Consider the following 14,834-nt stretch of genomic DNA (forward strand, 5'->3'; position numbering starts at 1 on the left):
GCTTCCCCAATGCTTTATTGCTTTTTTACTTCCTCATTTTTGTTTCAAAGTAATAGGATTGACTGAAATTCTGTTTAGCAACAGCACAATCACTACACTAAGAAAATACTTGGCCAATGTTACAGCAATAATTACTCTGAGGCATGAATTTTTGGTTTGAGTCACTGGGTTAATTAATACTCTCGCTCTATATAAAGATAGGCAGTGGACACTGTCTTGCATCGTAAACCTGTTCCCCACACGGTGAACAACCAAAATGAAGACAATGCGTGTCTATCTTACGGTGGTGCTCGAACTAGGCTTTCTAGCCTTTTCCTCAACTGCACTTCCATTGTCTACAGTGACGGAGAGAGGAGGTCCTAAGGTATGTAAAGAACTCACGCATTTTAATGTGAAGGAAGGCATATCTAATATTATTCTTTCTTTCAGGTATGTAAGAGTAATATGTAATTATGATGAATCTTTCTTGTTTCATTCTGTTTATGTTTCTTTTTTATCTTTTGTTTAAACATTATTGATAATAACATTCTGTGAAGTACTAAGCCAGGTAATGCTAAAGTTAAACCAAACAACGTCTGTGCTACACTACGACACTGTAGGACTATCCACAGCTGCACAAAGTATCAAATGTCCCTCTGGCTCTTCAGCAACTCTAATTTAGCAGTTTTCAATCATAAAATCATAGCCATGTTGTCATTATGGTACACGGAGGCTAATCATGCGGCACAGTGGTACAGTGGTTAGCACTACTGCCTCACAGCTCCAGGATCCCAGGTTCAATTCCGGCCTTGGGTGGCTGTCTGTGTGGAGTCTGCACGTTCTCCCCGTGTCTGCGTGGGTTTCCTCCGGGTGCTCCGGTTTCCTCCCACAGTCCAGAGATGTGCAGGTTAGGTGGATTGGCCGTGCCATATTGCCCTTTAGTGTCCAAAAGGTTAGGTCGGGTTATGGGGATGAAATGGAGGCGTGGGCTTGAGCCGGGTGCTCTTTCCAAGGGCCGGTGCGGACTCGATGGGCCAAGTGGCCTCCTTTTGCACTGTAAATTCAATGACTAAATTAGCCCATCGTATCTATGCTAGCTCTCTTTAGAGCAACCCAAACATTTTAATTTCCCCGCCCAATCATAATAGACGTGTAATTTCGAAGTGCCCATCCTATTTTCTTCTGAAATGATTCATTGTCGCTGCTTCCACTAGCCTGAGTGGCAGCAAGTTCCAAGCCATCATCACGTGCTGTGTTTAAAAACTTCTCCCTCACCCCCAAGCTTTGTCATTCTCCAATCAGCTAATGTGAACGGGTTTTGTCTTTCCTAGAGTTGGCATAATGTTATACTCCTCTATCGCAATCTCCCTCTGGCAAGGAGAACCCCAACTGTTCCAACCCAATTTTGGAGCCCAAATCCCTCATCCCTGGAACCATTCTAGTAAATCTTCTTTGCATTCTCTCAAGGACCTTCACACCCTCACTAAAGTGGGCTATCCAGAATTGGATGCGATTCTCTAATTGTGGCCGAACCAGAACTTTACGAAAGTTCAGCATTTTGTTTCTATTTTTTTGCTCAATACCTCGATTTATGAAGATCAAAATTTAATTTGCTTTGCTAGCTACTCCCTCAACATGTTCTGCCACTTTCAAAGATCAATGCAAATGAATCCCTGAGATCCTCTGACCCTGTACAATTTTTAGAATTGTGCCATCTTGTTTTTATTGCGTAGCCCTTCTGCCAAAATGCCCCACACTTCTCTGTATTAAACTCCATCTGCCTCTTTTCCTTCCATTCCATTAACCTATCTACGTTGTGTTGCAATTTGGTTTCACTGTTTGCCACACTTTCAAGTTTGGTATCATCCACAAGAAATTTGACATCAATATATTACCATCTATCATCCTCCAGCCTAAATAATAATCATTTACCATGATTCTCCATTTTCTGTCCTTAAGTCAAGTTGTTACCCAAACTGATACTCCTCTCCTATTTTATTAGCCTTAGTTTTGTTAACCAGCCTTTTACATGTATTCTGTAAGTGCTTTCTTAAAATCCATATGGACCAATACAATGTTCCCTTCATCACCTCCTCTGTTAGTTAATTTAAAGATTCAATAAGATTGATCGAGTTTAACGGTCGGCACTCGGGGCCTCACTGGCTGGCCCTTGCTCTGCTGGGGCAGGCTCCTCGTGTACCAGGTATTCCCTGAGCAGGCCCTGTGCCTCCAACCTTCATGCGTCCACAATGGCAGCTGTGACCAGGTAAATAGCGAGCATTGCTGGCTGTACTCCGTAATTCATTCTCTGCAGGGGGGTGGGGGGGAAGAAAAGACATGTTAGCAAGATGCGTATTCCCTTGCCCATCCAAATCCAACAGGCTACATGGCAACCCTGAGATGCACTTCAGCTCCACCCTCCACATGTCCCCCCAAACCAATCCACCTTCAGCCATTCCCCCAATATGTTGCCTTCCACACTGCACCCCTGTCCCCATCAGTGAGTGGCACCGGGGAGCCTCCATCCTCACCACCCGTCCCTGTCAATGGGGGTACTGGAGGCTGCCACAAACCATGTCGGCGATAGGCTCTGTGACCCCTGTACTGTTTCCCCAGCGTGGTCGACTGTGGGTCTACAATGGGTGTCCTCATTGAGTGGGCCATGTGTTATCCCACCAGCAGGGGTCATCTGGTTTTGCATTGAAGAGGGTCACTGTATGCCACCAATCGCCTCCATGCCCAGAGGCTTGTGTGTGGTCAGGTCCTACAGAAGGGGGTGAGGCAGGGAAGTGTGCATCTGCTGGGAGTTTAGCTGCAGTGTGATATGGGTCCTGGGTGTGAGGCACAGGTTGTGACAACCTGCCCTGGGCAGGATAGGTGGGAGCATGTACACATTGGCCAGGCAGAGCTTGAAGACAGCTGGTGGTCCTGCAGAGTGGGCTAGCTGATAGAGTAAATGTTGATGCCTCTACCCTGAGAGGGGCACTGTGCCAGGAAGGGTGCCACAGGCCACGGTGCATGTGTCCTTTGTTTGGGGTGAGCTCTGCTGTTCCCCTGCTTCACCTGCAGTGGGGCAGCGCTTCTGATTAATGCCGGTACTTGATGTGCCACTGATTGAACTTGGCCACGCCCATCACGTTGATGGGTGAGCTGGGGTCTGAGGATTTCCAGAGGGGTGGCCTGGGTGGGCTCCTAAATGACCAGAGGCTCTGTGAACACTTACAGGACATAGTGAGCAGTCAGCAGCCAGGGGCCTGTAACTGTACCAGATGGGTACATTTAAAACAAATACTGAAGCAACAGCAGTCTGAAACAGCCATCCCGATCGCGAGGGATACACCCCGAATCCATGAAGCCGTCACCAAGTCGTTCTCTGCTACTCCCCCTGGCCCTGGCAACCACCTCAGCAAGCACTACAATCTTTAAGTATTTCAAACTTTGCTTACCTTCCTTCTCCTCCTCAGCAGCCATAGCGCCCACTCCATATTTGTAGTTACCTGTAGTAAATTGTACCCATGCGATTTTCGTCTGAGAGGGGTGGAGCATCATTTAAATACATGCAAATGTCAGTTTTATGTGCCGCTGCCGGTGCGGGGCGCAAACCTCATTATCAGCACCAGCGAGGGATCGGACAATGGCGCCCAAATTGGTGCCAGGCACAGAATTCGATTTTGGCTGGACGCTTGATTCTGCTGGATCGCTGTTCGCGTTTGCAGCATCGCGAGGCAGAAAATTTCCTCCAATATCTCTATTGATCCACTCCCCAGGGAATCCCCAAAAATCATAACAAAATCCCATTAGGCTTCCTTGTAAACGTAAACAAGGTTGAAATAAAAAGGATGATCGCATGTTTACAATATCTTAATTTCTCTCTTTTATCGCCGCAAAGTCTAGCTGTCTTTCAAACCAGGATTTTTTGAAAATACTACTGGAGCAGATACATACACAATCTAACCCTGATTTTTAAAGCCATTATTGCACGAGATGCATATAATACAATATATATAAATTCCTAGATTCCTCATAAAAGTGACGGGAGGGAAAATCAACAGTGCTATCAAGCAGCAGTTACTTAGCAATGGAGCTGTACTCATCCAGGGAAGTGAGGACTATTCCATCACACTCCTGACTTGTGCCTTGTAGATAGTGGGCAGGCTTTGGAAAGTAAAGAGGTGACTCTCACTTACACTCAGTTTGGGTGCCACCAGGGGCCCTCAGCTCCTGACCTCATCACAACCTTGGTTCAAACATGGACAAAAGAGCTGAATGCCAGAGGTGAGGTGAGAGTGACTTCCCTAGACATCAAGGCATTTGATAGAGCATGCATCAAGGAGCCCTAGCTAAACTGGAGTTAATGGGAATCAGCGGGAAAACTCTCTGCTGGTTGGGATCATGCCTAGCACAAAGGGAGATGGTTGTGGTGGTTGGAGGTCTACACCTCAGTCCCGGGACATCACTGCAGGAGTTCGTCAGGCTAGTGTCCTACACCCAACCATCTTCAGCTGCTTCATCAATGATCTCTCTTCCAATATAAGATCAGGGACCGGATTCTCCGCCCCGCCCCGCCACATTTCTGTCCCAACCCACCGGCGCGATTCTCCATTACACCGGCCAGTCAATGGGGTTTCCCATTGTGGGGCAGACCCACGCCGTCGGGAAACCCCCGGGCGCCGGCAAAACGGAGCAACCCGCCGGCCGAGAATCCAGCCCCAGATGTGGGGATGTTCGCTGATGATTGTACAATGTTCAGCACCATTCGCAACTCTGCAGCGCTGAACGAGTCCAAAGTCAGCAAGACCTGGACAATATCCAGGTTTGGGCTGACAAGTGGCAAGTTACATTCATGCCACAAATGTACCAGGCAATGACCATCTTCTATAGGAGAAGATCAAACCATCTCCCCAAGCCATTACTATCACTGAATCCACCACTTTGTTCTTTGTATCAACATCCTGGGGGTTACCATTGACCAGAAAGTGAACTGGACTAGCCATATAATAATAATAATCTTTATTGTCACAAGTAGGCTTACATTAACACTGCAATGACGTTACTGTGAAAAGCCCTAGTCGCACATTCTGGAGCCTGTTTGAGTGCACAGAGGGAGAATTCAGAATGTCCAATTCACCTCTAATACTGTGGCTACAAGAGTAGGTCAGAGGCTAGGAATCCTACCACGGGTAACTCAACGCCTGACTCTCCAAAGCCTGTCCACTAACTACAAGGCACAAGTCAGGAGTGCGATGGAATACTCCTCACTTGCCTGGATGAGTACAGATCCATCAACACTCAAGAAAGTCAGCACCATCCAGGACAAAGCATCCCGCTTGATTGGTTCACGTTCCCCAAACATTCACTCGCTCCACCACCGATTCACGGTATCAGCAGTGTGAACTATCTACGGCAGGAACTCACCAAGGCTCCTTAGGCAACACCTTCCAAACCCATGATCGCTACTATCTAGAAGGACAAGGGCAGCAGATACCTGGGAACACCACTGCCTGAGTCTCTACTCCAAGTCACTCATCATCCTGACTTATATATTACCATGCCTTCACTGTTGCTGGGTCAAAATCCTCGAACTCCCTCCCTAACAGCACTATGGGTGTACCTACACCACATGGACTGCAACGGTTCAAGAAGGCAGTTCACCATCGCCTTCTCAAGGGCAATTAGGGATGGACAATAAATGCTGGCCGATGCCCATATCCATGAAAATGATTTTTTTTAAAAGATGGTGGTCTCCCCAAGGTCCTGCAGTAAAACCTCACCACTTTTACATTCTATTCTGTTTCCATTAAATGCCAAAATTCCATTTGTCTTTCTAACCACAACTCTACTAATGTTTTGTGATCCATGTAGCAGGAAACCCAGCTATCTCTGAGCTGTTCTAACTCACCACCTGATTAAGTAACTGTGCAGCTGTCACTAACAGTTTACCAGAGGCTAAAGGGCACGATCAAATGATCACGCTGCGCCCAAAAAGCAGCTCGCCATGGTGCAGTGCGGCCGAGAGAAATTGGGAGACCCCACTCCCTAGATCTACCCAGCTTGCAATGCCTGATGAGGTCTAATGCAATTTCACAAGTTGTTGCGATGTAAATCCCATCTATTACAGGCGGGATCATTTTTTAGCAAATCAGCATATTAGAGTAATACAGCTCGTCTCACATTCATATGCAGATTCCTGAGGTACCCGAGGCATGGGATCTATCTCCCTTGTCTCGGAACCCTCGGGCGAGCGCCGTTCGGTACTGGTCTCCACAAATGGGGCCAAATGGAATAGTGCAAGTATGGGCCTCCCAGGGGATCAAAGACCCCAAGGTGCATGCTCTTTGGATAAGGTGATACACTGGCACTGCAGGTGCCACCCGGGCAACCTGGCACTGCCAGCCTGGCAGTGACACCTGGATGCCTGCCTGGCACTGGCATGGTGACCAGGTAGCGCTATCAGCTGGCAGAGGCACTGCCAGGGTTCCACGTTGGTACTATCAAGGTGCCAAGCTGGCAGTTTTGTGTGCTGACGAACGGGCCAGGGTGCCTGCCCGGGTGTTGGGAGGGTGCAGGGATCCCCCCCATAGTATGGGCTTGGGGGTGGGTTGGGATCGCATCATGAACCTCGGAGATCTCAACACTATTTTAAAATTACGTCCCGGTCTCTCACTATATTGAGGAGTTCCGGCGAGCAGAGTTGCTCGGTGTAGAAAACGGGGCTATGTGCGACCCTGGCTGCACATTCCCCGCTGAGGCCCCTTATGTAACGTGAGTGGCATTTTATAGCCTTGTGTTTCTTGGCACTGCAAGCACCAAGAAATATGTGGCTAAACGTGCTCGCTATGGTGGGGCGGCACAGTAGCAGAGTGGTTAGCTCTGTTGCTTCACAGGTCCAGGGTCCCAGGTTCAATTCCCGGCTTGGGTCACTGTCTGTGCAGAGTCTGCATGTTCTCCCCGTGTCTGCGTGAGTTTTCTCCGGGTGCTCCGGTTTCCTCCCATAAGTCTCGAAAGACGTGCTGTTAGGAGATTTGGACTTTCTGAATTCTCCCTCTTTTTGAATTCTCCGAACAGGGGCCGGAATGTGGCGACTAGGGGCTTTTCACAGTAACTTCATTGCAGTGTTAATGTAAGCCTACTTGTGACAATAATAAATATTATTATTATTGCTTCGTTCCCTTTTAGTTAAATCACGCCCTAAAATGGAAAGAAACGACAGGTTAATGTTCATGTTAAATTAAATGCTAAATGCAACATTTGACTAGAATTTAAAAAGAAATCACATCTTAAAAGACATAGGCTGGAATTTTCCAGCTGTTCTCCCCAGCTAGATCTTCCAGTCCTGACAACAGCGGTCCCCTGCCATGGGTTTCCCTGTGGTGGTGGGGGGGGGGGGCGCATAGAGCAGGAAATCCTGTTGACAGCGCCCACCGACAACCAATGGCAGCCACCTCTGCCACTGTGAAACACGCAGTGGGGGAGGCACAGAAATATCCACGCACAGAATTCCTACATTCACCAAGTTGGGCAGCACGGTCGCATAGTGGTTAGCACGTGGCTTCACAGCTCCAGGGTCCCAGGTTCGATTTCCCGCTGGGTCACTGTCTGTTCGGAGTCTGCACGTTCTCCCCGTGTCTGCGTGAGTTTCCCCTGGGTGCTCTGGTTTCCTCCCACAGTCCAAAGACGTGCAGGTTAGGTGGATTGGTTATGCTAAATTGCCCTTCATGTCCAAAAAAAGGTTAGATGGGGTTATTGGGTTATGGGGTTATGGGGATAGGGTGGAAGTGAGGGCTTAAGTGGGCTGGTGCAGACTCGATGGGCCGAATGGCCCCCTTCTGTACTGTATGTTCTGTGTTCTATGTTCTATTTTCCCAAGCTCAGTACACTGTCAAACCTATACTCCATCGATTGGCCTCCAGTGTGAGTAAAATTGTCAACACTTCAGAAATCATAACTATCAAACATATTTATTGGGTAACAAAAAGATTGGGAATAAATTTCTCTTTCATGAAAGGTGGTAGAATGGCTATTTATCCTTAAATCACAACCCGCTAACAATTTCAGTCTCAAACTTCCCACTTTTGAAAATCATGTGTTTTGTGGCTTTTATCATTCGGTTGTTAATAATGGATAGAAAAAAAAATAGACAGCATTTGTTTTATAATAATAATAATCTTTATTATCGTCATAAGTAGGCATAAATTAACACGACAATGAAGCTACTGTGAAAATCCACTAGTCGCCACACTTGGGTGCCTGTTTGGGTACACTGAGGGAGAATTCAGAATGTCCAAACCACCTAACTTGCACATCTTTGGGGACTTGTGGGAGGAAACCGGAGTACCCGGAGGAAACCCATGCAGACACGGGGAGAACATGCAGGTTCCACACAGACAGTGACCCAAGCCGGGAATCGAACATGGGACCCTGGCGCTGTGAGGTAACAGTGCTAACCACTGTGCTACCGTGTCGCCCATTTTCATTTAAAACAGAACTTCAACTCTTCTTGAAAATAAAAGGAAAGGAATAAAATAGTACCACAATGAAAATGAATATTTTTCTTGGGTCTAGGTAACACAGAAAGCTTACAATCTTCAAATAGCTGGAAGCCTGGTCAATGGGTCAATGGATTCAGCACGGATGCCTCGTTGCGGTGTGACTGACACAGAAGAGTTCAGCTTTTTTCCAGATAAACCTAAATTTGCAAAAAAGGTTCTCAGCTTCAGGTATAGATTTTGATAATGTGACATGTCATGTTCATTTAGTAATGTTAATTAATTTTACGAGTAGAAATTCCAGTTGCAAGTGCATCAGGCACAAATGACACAGCTTACCATTGTTTAGGTACTAGCCTTACTCTGTGTCCTTATGTTCAGTATACAGTGCAGGGCAACACACTAGGCTTGGCCAGGCTTGTCACGATCCAAAAGATGATGATGAAAAAAAAATAATGCTTCAATGTGACCAGAGACGCTGAACGGTGTTGCAGTTATCAGCACTATTGGTTTATATGGCTCTTTATCCATTTGCTTGGTAGGTAATGTGGATAGAAGCTTTTAGAAGGTCATATATAAAGTGCCTTTGCAGGGACATTAGTTTGTTAAACCTGCATCTTATCTCCAAGCTGAGTGTGACAAAGGCACTCTAAATGTCCCGAACTACCATGGTATATTATACTCACTGAGCAAACCATTATTTTCTGCTTCAGGAGAAGACAAAGGAGAATTAGAGACAACATACAACCTGAAATCAGTTGCAGCTTAGCTGCTAAAGAGGTAGTCATCTTTTCCTTGCCCCTCATTATTTAATACACAGGCCCCAGATGCTTATATCAGAACATTTCCATAGAGACCTGTATGGTAAGGCCATAATCTTTGAGTGAGGCTGTGACAGAAATATGTAAATTCACAATCATTCAAAATCCTTTTGTCGAACAAGGACAGTTCTGCAAGTGGCTGGCGGGATAATCAATGCCTTGCGATTTTTTGCCATCAATCTTTCTGAGCAACAGAAGATTTCTGTGAAGCTTTGAGTAGATTAACTGGCTCCTGCATTTGACAGTTACATCATTTAGCTAGGAACAGACTCACTATTTCCCCCACACAAAACAGTATTTGAAACAATAACACTTGGTTGGTAAAAGGACAAATCATCTGTACATGTGCCAAGTGCGTTGAACGATACAAACTCTTCACTACTAACTTCAAATCAATAAATACCAGTAAATACATTTTCCACAACATCCCTTATTCCACCCCGTCCAAAATGAACTCTCTTATACAAAGTTCCCAGTTTATTAATCACATAAAATGTGAGATTGCAATCACATGTAGGGGTGAAGAACATTAGGGAATGTGGGAACTTGACAGCAACCCAAGATGATCATTTTCTGATGCTAATCCACAAATGATCCGATTTGTTGAATCCAATGTCAAGATGTGTAATCAAGGATTTATGAACACCTCAATCTCCAGGTTGTAAGTAGCACCATAACGACTGGGCTATCAGTCCCCTCAGAGAAGCTTTGTCTGAGTGTCGGATCTTGCCCACAAAGAACATAGAACATAGAACATAGAACATTACAGCGCAGTACAGGCCCTTCGAAACCTGTGAAACCACTCTAAAGCCCATCTACACTATTCCCTTATTGTCCATATGTCTATCCAATGACCATTTGAATGCCCTTAGTGTTGGCGAGTCCACTACTGTTGCAGGCAGGGCATTCCACACGCTTACTACTCTCTGAGTAAAGAACCTACATCTGACATCTGTGTTATATCTATCTCCCCTCAATTTAAAGCTATGTCACCTCGTGCTAGACATCACCATCCGAGGAAAAAGGCTCTCACTGTCCACCCTATCCAATCCTCTGATCATCTTGTATGCCTCAATTAAGTCACCTCTTAACCTTCTTCTCTCTAACGAAAACAGCCTCAAGTCCCTCAGCCTTTCCTCATAAGATCTTCCCTCCATAGCAGGCAACATTCTGGTAAATCTCCTCTGCACCCATTCCAATGCTTCCACATCCTTCCTATAATGCGGCGACCAGAATTGCACACAATACTCCAAATGCGGCCGCACCAGAGTTTTGTACAGCTGCAACATGACCTCATGGCTCCAAAACTCAATCCCTCTACCAAAAAAAGCTAACACACCGTACGCCTTCTTAACAACCCTCTCAACCTTAGTGGCAACTTTCAGGGATCATGGACACCGAGATCTCTCTGCTCATCCACACTGCCAAGAATCTTACCATTAGCCCAGTACTCTGTCTTCCTGTTATTTCTTCCAAAATGAATCACCTCACACTTTTCTGCATTAAACTCCATTTGCCACCTCTCAGCCCAGCGCTGCAGCTTATCTATGTCCCTCTGTAACTTGTAACATCCTTCCGCACTGTCCACAACTCCACTGATTTTCGTGCCATCTGCAAATTTACTCACCCATCCTTCTACGCCCTCCTCCAGGTCATTTATAAAAATGACAAACAGCAGTGGCCCCAAAACAGAGCCTTGTGGTACACCACTAGTAACTGGACTCCAGTCTGAACATTTCCCATCAGCCACCACCCTTTGTCTTCTTCCAGTTAGCCAATTTCTGATCCAAACTGCTAAATCTCCCTGAATCCCATGCTTCCGTATTTTCTGCAGTAGCCTACCGTGGGGAACCTTATCAAACGCTTTACTGAAATCCATATACACCACATCAACTGCTTTACCCTCATCCACCTGTTTGGTCACCTTCTCAAAGACCTGCTGTAGAAGGCCCTGGTCTGCATGGTATTGGGCAGCTCAATCAGACAGTTACATAGCAGTGCACAAATGCAGAATAGTTTCACACAGCTATGTTCCCAAACATTTCATGCTGATTGAATACTTTCAAATAAATTGATAAAGTTCTTCTGCTGAATCCCCAAATTCAATTTGTAATTAGGTCCTTAGAATCAACAAGCTCAGCAGTAGAAGCAAATCAATAATCGATTATCCTGTCAGAATCCTTCCTCATTCTTTCTCAGTGATCCACAAAGTCAAGGCAGCATTTCACCGAGTGTGGTATTAAGGAGCCCAAGCAAAACTGGAGTCAATGGGAATCAGGGGGAAACTCTCCGCTGGTTGGAGTCATACCTGGCACAAAGAATGATGGCTGTGGTTGTTAGAGTTCAATCATCTCAGTCCCAGGTCATCACTGCAGGAGTTCCTCAGGGTAGTGTCCTCGGCCCAACCATCTGCAGCTGCTTCATCAATGACTTTCTTTCCATCATAAGGTCAGAAGTAGGGATGTTTACAGATGACTGCACAATTTTCAGCACCATTCATGTCCAAAAGCAGCAAGACCTAGACAATATCCAGACTTGGGCTGACAAGTGGCAAGTTACATTTGGGCCACAGAAGTGCTAGGCAATGACAATCTCCAACAAGAGAGAATCTAACCATTGCCCCTTGAAATTCAATGGCATTACCATCACTGAATCCCCCACTACCAACATCTTGGGGATTACCATTGACTAGAAACTGAATTGGACTAGTCATATAAATATTGTGGCTACAAGAGCAGGTCAAAAGCTAAGAATCCTGCGACAAGTAACTCACCTCCTAAATCCCCAAAGTTTGACCACCATCTACAAGGCGCAAGTCAGGAATGTAATGGAATACTCTCCATTTGCCTGGATGAGTGCAGCTCCAACAACACTCAAGAAACCTCACACCATTCAGGGCAAAGCAGTCCCTTCCATAAACATTCAATCCATCCACCATCAAGGAACAGTGGCAGCCATGTGTACCATCTACAAGATGCACTGCAGTAACTCACCAAGGTTCCTTAGGTAGTAACTTCCGAACCCACAATCACTTCCAACTTGAAGGATAAGAGCGGCAGGTAAATGGGAACAAAACCACCTGGACGTTCCCCTCCAATTAATTCATCATCCTGACTTGGAAATATATCACCGGTCCTTCACCATCACTTGGTCAAAATCCTGGAACACCCTCCCTGACAGCATTGTGGGTATACCTGCACCTCAGGGACTGCAGCGGTTCAAGAAGGCAGCTCACCACCACCTTCTGAAAGAAAACTAGGGATGGGCAATAAATAATGGCCTAATCAGCGAAGCCCACATCCCGTAAATTAATTTTTTAAAAATAGTCTCTCTCCTCTAAGCGGCCATCTGAACACTTCTGTTTGGATGCTAATGTTCGTAACTGTGGAAGTGACTGGAGAAAGTGGCATGAGCTGCTTTCTGAAGGGCAACACTGATCTTAGATACAACTGCATATAATCAGCATAATTACCCCTATAGTCTTTCTTAAAATATTGATGTATTGACTTTGTCTCGATACAGATTACAGAACCGTACACCTGACCTATCGGCGACTGTTGTGGAAGACATTATAAAAAGGGCCTTTAAAGTTTGGGCTGATGTTACTCCATTGTCATTTATACAGACAACAGCATTTGCAGACATTGAAATGAAGTTTATTGCTGGAGGTATGTTCAAACAATAGTATCAGCCAACTGCAAATGCTGGAAATTTGAAATAAGAACAGAAAATGCTGGAAATACTTGTAGACCAGCTTGCATCTATAAATAAATGTAACCTTTCAGGTGCATATGGTATAAAAATAAAAGTTGATGTGGAGTCTAAAATAATGGTGACCCCAAAACTACAGGAGTGTTCTACAAACCCATTCGATTCATCAATATGTTTGTGTGAACCACATCACTCATCCTTACTTGATCTAGCCTATATGTGACTCCAAATCCCCAGGAATCATGGTTGACTCTGCACTCTTGAATTGAAATCAAGGTGGGAGCTCACAACTATCTCTCAAGGGCGATGAATGCTGCCTTTACCAAAGATGTCCACATACCGTGAATGAAGAATAAAACAAAAAATCCTGTTCTTTGACTAAGTCAAAGAAGGAACACAAAGCTTCAGCTTAGTGAACAGTGTACACCTGAAATGCTAACATTGCCTTTTTACAACGGCTGATTGCTCAACTGTTTTATTTCCAGCATTGTTTTATTTTGTTTTGTGTTCAAGCACACACCTATGATTTTCATCCTTAGCTGCAAATCGATCGTTACTGACAAATGTGTTCAATTCTTCTTGCTAGCTCATGGCGATGGAAATGCTTTTGATGGACAAGGTGGCGTTCTGGCCCATGCCTTTGCTCCTGGACCAGGCATTGGTGGTGATGTTCATTTTGATGAGGATGAACGCTGGACAACAAGTAATCAAGGTAAATGTTTTCACCATTAATTAAAACTCTATAAGCTAAATAGCTTGAGACCTCTCTGATGGAAAACAAGTAAGCTTGAGTCAGCGGAGGGGCGGATTGTTTGTCTCAGGCATGTATTTGAAAAATTAGATGGAAGGATACACAGTAATCAGTGGATGTATTACTTTCTAACTTGGAGTTACTCTAGCAACAATCACCGCAACAACTGTTGTGGTTTAGGGATCCCACTCTAACATAGCGATCTCTGCTGTATTGGTTGCAGGAGAGGGTGTGTTTGAAGGTGCATAATTTGCTGGACACTGAATTCCCTGGGGTCTCCTCTCAGCCAGCTTTTTTTTTGTTTCTGCTGGCGTTTTGCAATGCCTTTTGAAAGTTAGCCACCAAAGGCCACAACTGTTGACAAGTCACAGTCATAGAGCCATAGAATGATACAGCCGCAGAAGAGGACTTTTGGCCCATCGAATCGGCACCGTCAAAACTACACTAAATCTGCACTAATCCCACTTTTCAGCACTTGGTCCATAGCCTTGACTGTTATGACATGCTCATCCACATACTTTTTATTAGTTGTGGGTTTTCCAACCTCTACTACCTTCCCACGCAGTGCATTCCAGACTCTCCCCACTTGCAGGGTGAAAACTCTTTCCTCAAATCCCCTCTAAACCTTCTGTCCCTCACCGTGAAAGTATGCCTCCTCGTATTGACCCTTCAACTAAAGAGAACAGTTGCTTCATATCCACCCTGACCATACACCTCATAATCTTACACACTTTAATCAGGTCCCCCCTCAGCCTTCTCTGCTCGAAAGAAAATAACTCGAGCCTCTCCAGTTACCCTTCAAAGATCAAATGCTCCATCCCAGGCAACAATCTGGTGAATCTACTCTGCACCCTCTCCAGTGAAATCACATCCTTCCTATAGTGAGGCGACCAGAACTGTACGCAACATTCCCGCTGTGGCCTAACCAAAGTTTTGTACAGCTCCAACATAACCTGCCCCTGCTCTTATAATCTATGCCACGACTGATAAAGTCAAGAGTCCCGCATGCCTTCTTAACTACCCCATTAATCTGTCCTACCATCTTCAAGGATTTGTGGATGGGCTGCCCAAGATCTCTCTGAGCTT

General features: G+C 45.5%; 1 protein-coding gene across 1 annotated transcript in view; it reads left to right on the top strand.

Annotated features, from left to right (window-relative positions):
- Window positions 1–231: 231 nt before the first annotated feature.
- LOC140391311 (uncharacterized) overlaps window positions 232–14,834 on the top strand; it is a 108,265-nt gene continuing 93,662 nt past the window's right edge. The window contains exons 1-4 of the mRNA XM_072475904.1: window positions 232–364; window positions 8,542–8,696; window positions 12,809–12,954; window positions 13,584–13,709. Coding sequence (XP_072332005.1) covers window positions 257–364; window positions 8,542–8,696; window positions 12,809–12,954; window positions 13,584–13,709 — 535 coding nt within the window. The 5' untranslated portion in view covers window positions 232–256. The remainder of the gene's footprint in view (window positions 365–8,541; window positions 8,697–12,808; window positions 12,955–13,583; window positions 13,710–14,834) is intronic.

Source organism: Scyliorhinus torazame, chromosome 15 (genome assembly GCF_047496885.1).
Source record: "Scyliorhinus torazame isolate Kashiwa2021f chromosome 15, sScyTor2.1, whole genome shotgun sequence".
In the NCBI taxonomy this organism is placed as follows: Eukaryota; Metazoa; Chordata; class Chondrichthyes; order Carcharhiniformes; family Scyliorhinidae; genus Scyliorhinus; species Scyliorhinus torazame.